The sequence below is a fragment of the Cucurbita moschata genome, unplaced genomic scaffold (genome assembly GCF_002738365.1).
Source record: "Cucurbita moschata cultivar Rifu unplaced genomic scaffold, Cmos_1.0 Cmo_Scf00018, whole genome shotgun sequence".
In the NCBI taxonomy this organism is placed as follows: Eukaryota; Viridiplantae; Streptophyta; class Magnoliopsida; order Cucurbitales; family Cucurbitaceae; genus Cucurbita; species Cucurbita moschata.
This window is the reverse complement of record NW_019268534.1, coordinates 503,963-510,067: the sequence shown is the minus strand read 5'-3', so window position 1 is coordinate 510,067 and position 6,105 is coordinate 503,963. Positions and strand designations below refer to the sequence as shown.

General features: G+C 36.1%; 2 protein-coding genes across 3 annotated transcripts in view; both read right to left on the bottom strand.

Moving 5' to 3' along the window:
• LOC111455843 (protein root UVB sensitive 2, chloroplastic) overlaps positions 1 to 1,341 on the bottom strand; it is a 5,070-nt gene extending 3,729 nt beyond the window's left edge. Inside the window, exons 1-2 of the mRNA XM_023097466.1 lie at positions 1,191 to 1,341; positions 1,011 to 1,127 (exon numbers count right to left, since the gene is read on the bottom strand). Of these exons, the coding sequence (XP_022953234.1) occupies positions 1,011 to 1,127; positions 1,191 to 1,202 (129 nt within the window). The 5' untranslated portion in view covers positions 1,203 to 1,341. The remainder of the gene's footprint in view (positions 1 to 1,010; positions 1,128 to 1,190) is intronic.
• A 568-nt stretch (positions 1,342 to 1,909) lies between these two features.
• Positions 1,910 to 5,724, bottom strand: LOC111456594 (chromatin modification-related protein MEAF6-like). Of its 2 annotated transcripts, none has more exons than XM_023098537.1 (7): positions 5,615 to 5,724; positions 5,414 to 5,508; positions 4,689 to 4,789; positions 4,211 to 4,280; positions 2,548 to 2,575; positions 2,407 to 2,467; positions 1,910 to 2,199 (listed from the first exon to the last, which is right to left on the bottom strand). In XM_023098537.1, the coding sequence occupies exons 1-7, from the start codon at positions 5,625 to 5,627 to the stop codon at positions 2,094 to 2,096; spliced, it is 474 nt and encodes a 157-aa protein (XP_022954305.1). In that variant the 5' UTR covers positions 5,628 to 5,724; the 3' UTR covers positions 1,910 to 2,093. The 2 variants fall into 2 exon arrangements, with proteins under 2 accessions (XP_022954305.1, XP_022954307.1); XM_023098539.1 differs by having other exon boundaries at positions 5,414 to 5,530; positions 5,615 to 5,723.
• Between the last annotated feature and the right edge of the window lie 381 nt (positions 5,725 to 6,105).

Here is a 6,105-nt window from a genome sequence, read left to right as displayed (position 1 = left end):
CCCCCCCCCCCCCCTCCCTCCAAAACCTCATCTAAAGATCTCTCTGCCCTTTAAAAATTCTATTGTTCCTCTCTAACCACATTTTCTTTCCTTTTAAAAAAGCAATTCAATGGTAAAAGAAACTCGAGTTTATGAGAAATTTTTGTCAGAGCATGTGTAAGGGGGTGGGTACCATTAGTTAGGTAGAAACAGTGAGTTAGTTATCATAAGGGTTCTTTTTTAACATTGAAGACTCTACGACAGATGTGTTTTAGAGTTTAGGTTCAGAGAGATGTGCTTTTCATATGTATTTTTGTAAAGTGCACAAACTAAACCAAAGGGAGCAATATTTTTTTTCTTCCCCGATGCTTAACGGTATAGAAGTCGAGTCTCTCTTTGGATAATTGTTCTGATCTAAATCCCATGCTCACTATTAGCTGCTTAATAAATCCTAATCTACCTAGGTTTCAAAATCATGATTTGACACTGGCCCATTTGCATCATAAAGAGCAGCAATGAGAATCATAAGATTATATCACACGACACTCTATTGGCCATTCAATTTTTATGATACACTGAAGCCTGTTTACTCAATGAACCGCATAACCAAAGGCAAGCCAGTAATCCTATAAACTTCTGATGGTAATTCATTCCATAATCATATTACTGATAGTAGTAGCTTAAGTGGATCAGCACCATATGATTGCACAAGTGGAAAATCACATCATGCCCAACACCTCAGATTGTCTTTCAACTCCATATAAAACTATGAAGCATGGCATTACTTCGAAAACAAGTTTTCACTCTCTCTTAATCTCAAACCAAATTGGTACTAAACATTAAGCATATCCGGCTACCAAGATAGCCCACATTTACACTAAAAAAAGCAAGAACACCACGGAATTTCCATAAAGAAAAGTAGAATGAATGAAAATTTGGAATGAAATAACCATTGCCCAGAAAGCGAAAAACCATTAGTTATTTAAAACACAGCTCAGAAAACGTTAATGTCAGCTAAACCAGAAGCTCACAGAAAGTTGTCCATCGGGTTGAAATTGGCAGCGGCGTGAGACAGACTCGGAGATTTCAATCCAGGAAACAGGACCAGAAGGCGATTTCTCTGCGTCCTTGCGCACGTTGAACTTGTTCTGCGTAGTGGAGGAGATTCAGAAGAAGATAGGGACTGGAATGATAATAAAATTGAAATGTACCAGGAAGTCCATGGAGGAAGACTCGCAATTTGCCTAATGACCGCTTCGTTCCAGAGGTGAAAACGCCGCCGCGAGAATCGGAGTTGAAATCCACAATTGCCGCCGAATAAGGAAGTTTTATCTGTTTCTCCGAAGTGGCAGAGACGTTTGTTTCACTATTTTTATTTATTTATTTATTTATTATTATTATTATGTTTTTTTTTAGTTTTTAAGACTATATTTAAAATGATAATATTTATTTATTAGTTTAAATTTTTTTTTTTTTGTTCGTACTATAATTTTTTTATAACCGTCCATCGACATTGTGGACACTTCCAAAATTTTCATAAAATCAAAGTTAAAATCTAGAAGTACGACAAGTTCACATTCGACTCAAATTAATTTTAAAATATATGAATCAACAACTTAAAAACTTCACTCATAGGAAATGTGATTCGTGAGAGATAACACACTCATTCGTATGATATCTTTTCATTGATTCCAAAAATAACAAAGTTACGAGGGTTGATGTAAGATTCCTCGTTGTTGGTTGGAGAGAGAAACGAAACATTCTTTTCAGGATGTGAAAATATATTCTAGCAGATGCATTTTAAAGCCTTGAGAAGATGACTTTTAAAACCTTGAGTAGAAGCCTGGAAGGGAAAGCCCAGAGAGGGCAATATCTCCTAACAGTAAACCTGAGCTGTTACAATTGATTTCCGAAGTGAAAAATATAGAACAAGAGAATCGCTCACATAGCTAATGATAGATCGAAGATCCGACCGTATCCCCTTCATTTATAATCTAAACAAGCATGATCAAACACAGATAAATAGCTACACTTCCCTACGTTGGCCTCCGTAAGGATGAGCCGAGTCAGTGGATTTCTGTAGATGCTGCCATTAGAGGCTTCATTTACAGCATTCACAACGTCGAGTCCGGATCATCGTCATAGTCAAAATCTTGCTCGCTTGATTGTCTCATTCTCTTTGCATCCCTCGGGGTCGGTCTTCCCTTTTTGGGTTTCCCTCTGCACATGAAATGCACAAATTTATGTACAAACTATCTGAAGATAAAGCACCTTCAAAGCTTTACAAAGTAAGATAGTTACAGGGTTCAGAGAAGTTATTTCCTTTTCCTCTTTTATCTGTGGTTGTTCATTGTTAAATGGTGTTTTATGTTGCAGAAGTTTAAAGCAAAATTATCGAAGGAAGGAGAAAATTGGCAGAATACTAACTGTCCATTGGAATATATGCCACCGCCTTTAGATCTGCCGGGACCTAAGTCGGATCTCCCATCTGCAACAAGGTTCACAAAAGAAGACCATAAAATTTAATCATAAAAAATCAGAAGAATTTATCTTAGCGTTAAGACTCACCATCACGTCCAGCTGCAAGCTCTTCAGCCTGAAAATTAAAGTGAAAAAGAACGGTAGAATATGAAATCAAGAGCAAATTTGTAACCGCTCAAGCTCACCCCTAGTAGATATTCTCCAATTTAGCCCGTTACGTATCGCCGTCAGCCTCACGGTTTTAAAATGCGTCTATTAAGGAGAGGTTTCCACACCCTTATGAAAATGTTTCGTTCCCCTCTCCAACCAATGTGGGATCTCACAATCCACCCTTTTTGGGGGTCCAGCATCCTCGCTGGCACACCGTCCGGTGTCTAACTCTGATATCATTTGTAACAACTCAAAGCCCACCGCTAACATATATTGTCTGCTTTGGCCTGTTACGTATCGCCGTCAGCCTCACGGTTTTAATATGCCTCTACTAGGGAGAGGATTCCACGCCCTTATAAGAATGTTTTGTTCCCCTCTCCAACTAACGTGGGATCTCACAATCCACCCTTTTTGGGGGTCCAGCGTCCTCGCTGGCACACCGTCCGGTGTCTGACTCTGATATCATTTATAACAACTCAAAGCCCACCGCTAACATATATTGTCTGCTTTGGCCTGTTACGTATTGTTGTCAATCTCACGGTTTTAAAACGCATCTACTAGGGAGAGGTTTTCCACACCCTTATAAGGAATGTTTCGTTCCCATCTCCAGTCAACGTGGGATCTCACAAAACTACACTAGAAACTATGGGGAGAGGAAGAAAGGTTACGACAGTGGGAGGTCGTAACATACGAGAAAAGGGGAAATTAAAGTACTCAGCCAGAAGTACAAGACAACATATTTTAGATTTTCCAGATAGAAAACAAAGTATACTGTATAGCATATGCAACGAGCTTCACCATTAATTTATTCAGTCTATAAATCCATAAACATAAACCGATTTCAAATTACAAGTCTGCAATTTCCTAAGTTTTAAAAGAAACACACACACAAAAACAACTTTTCAATAAGAATTCGAAAGGCTACAACAAGACACAAAAGCTTCAAATAGTATACCCAAACGTTATATAGATCTAATAAAACCCCAAATCATAGTTCAATCACCTCCACAAAAATACAAAAAATCGTCCCAATTTGAAGTAATTACCATAGTGGAGTACAATTTTAATTTTATTATAAAAAGAAGCTCAAAGATAACAATTATTAGCAAAATTATGAAACGCTCTCCACTTCCTAGAAAATCCCTAAAGATCCTATATAGTTTCTTTCTAACCAAATACCCTAAACACATAATTACATAAAACATTAATTTTTCCTTTGAAGAAAGTATAATAAAAAAGTTCCATGATAATCTCTATAAGCGAAAAGTGATGAATCCAATTTAGTCCAAAAAATTGTAGAACCAAATACCAAAAGTTTCTAGAATACAAATATTAAGGCAAATGGCTAATGCTTCAGATCCTAGATAGCAAAGCATACACTAAAATGGATCCAACATCAATCTGGATATCTTATTAGCCCCAAACTTAAGACCTTATACCGAATAGGATGTCCTTGTCTTAGCCCTCTAGATGCATTTATCATTTGTACATAAAATTTATTAAAAGCTAGTTTACATTTGTTTTACATGAAAAATTATATCTCTTGTATCACACAACTAAATTTCCACTTCAGACACAGGTTAAGAATCGAAGTACATACAGCAGGGGAGGTAACAGAAGACAGTGAGAAGAGCCTATCTTCAAGCTGAAACTTCCTAGACCGCTTTAAACTGCATCCACAAGTATTCATAAACTTTACCTCACTTACATTTTTTTTTTTTTACTTAAAAAAATAGCCTTCGAATGACTTTACAATAAAAAGGGGAAACCTTTTGTAAAAATAATGAACATTAAATGACCACCACAGCCCAAATCTCCTCTTAAGAACTGAAGTGTCACTTTTACAACTTATGAACTAAACGGAAATTAATTTAGAACTTAAATTAAAACTTCAGAGACCAAAAGTGTGATTTTTTCTAAATTATATTTCAATTGGAAAGAGAGTATTTTATTGATCCCATTACTAAATTAAAACTCAGTAAACGTAAATCTTCATGAGTTAAGACAGGTAACATGCATGAACAACGAGAACTAATATGAAAAAATTTCTGTGAAATAATATTATAGACACTCCATACAGAGCAGTACTCTTAGATGCAGACAGGAATCCTTCAAAACCTTTCAATACATTCCCACATTGGCTTGGATCCTGTAGGTAATTAGTCTCCATGTCATAAACCTGCATATATTACCGGATATAAGTATTGAAATTAGATGGAAGTAAAACCAAAGAAGCAATCCTATTAGTTTTCTTAGAATACAACACTGCTTGTTTGTTAACGAGGTAAGCTATTGTACTTTAACTTCTCATGAAAGAAGGATGTAAACTTATTGCAACTTTACAAATAATAATATCAACAAAAAAGTCTCTATTTCTTGTTCAAAAATTAGAAGGGAAGTGAAAATTACTTTCTACACTGGAAAAAAAAGTGTTGAGAGAACGCTTTTTAAGACCTTTGATATTCCACAGGTATTTGATAGAATATAAAAGTTGAATACTCGCCCGCCGCTAACTGGAGTAAGGCTTAAAAGTAAAGCTAGGTTGTTGCTAGCTAATGCAGTGAAACTACTCTTTAGCGTATGTGGTATGCCAAAGAATCTTTCATAGAACAATTGTGACAGTGAATCCAGAACAAGTGACGCAAGATTTCATAGAACAAGTGGCAAAAAACGTAACAACTATAAAAGCGTAGGAACCCAACTGGAATCGAAACAAAAATCCTCTAAAAGACAATGTCAAGTTCATATTCAGAAATCAGAAGAACAGAAATTCCAAAACTCTTATCAAGGAATCAAAGCAAACCTGTTTCTCAATACTCCGAAGCTCGTCGTGGAGCTTTGCTCTCCTGGTAAGAAGACCAGCAAGCATTGCCGACGGATTGGTGGCTGTCTTTTGACCTGAAGCACATTTTTCCGTAATCTAAGAGAGTGATCGAAGCAATTGATCAACAAATTCAAATTGAGAAGAAAAGGCAAAATTGGAAAGGAATTCAACAACGGTTACCTTCAGCTTCCATAATCTCGCGGGAAACCTGGAAGCCCTAGAAAATAAATGGGGCAAATTTTTATCGACGCCGGGAATCTACGTTCCGTTGCTCATTTCTTAATTATTAGTAAACATTTTTTAAAATAACAAGGTCAAATTATATTTATTTCCCCCAAATTTTTTTAATTATAAAAAAAAATAAATTAAAATACTTTTATCTCTTTCACATCTGGTCTGATACCAAAGACAAAATGTTATTCTTTAAATAGAAAAAAGAGTGGATCAAATGAATTAGCTTATCCGAAAAAAACACTGTTCGTTAGAATATCTATCTCGTATTTGGTATTGCACGGTTCTACTCTGCAAAAATCTCAATTCATTCTATTGAAGCTCATCTAGCATTGTACAGTCACGTGGAATGATCCATTTGCCCCGAAATGATCTAGTCCAACAGGGTAACCTCAAATCCTCGAGTCTTTCAATACAATCAAATAGAATTAAAAGATGTG

Excerpts from the sequence above, each read along its gene's own strand:
- LOC111456594 (XM_023098537.1), bottom strand. Across the intron at positions 2,576-4,210 it reads CTTCTGTTACCTCCCCTGCT|GCTGAAGAGCTTGCAGCTGG; the intron begins GTATGTACTTCG and ends TTTAATTTTCAG. Across the intron at positions 2,200-2,406 it reads GGCATATATTCCAATGGACA|AGGGAAACCCAAAAAGGGAA; the intron begins GTTAGTATTCTG and ends TTTCATGTGCAG.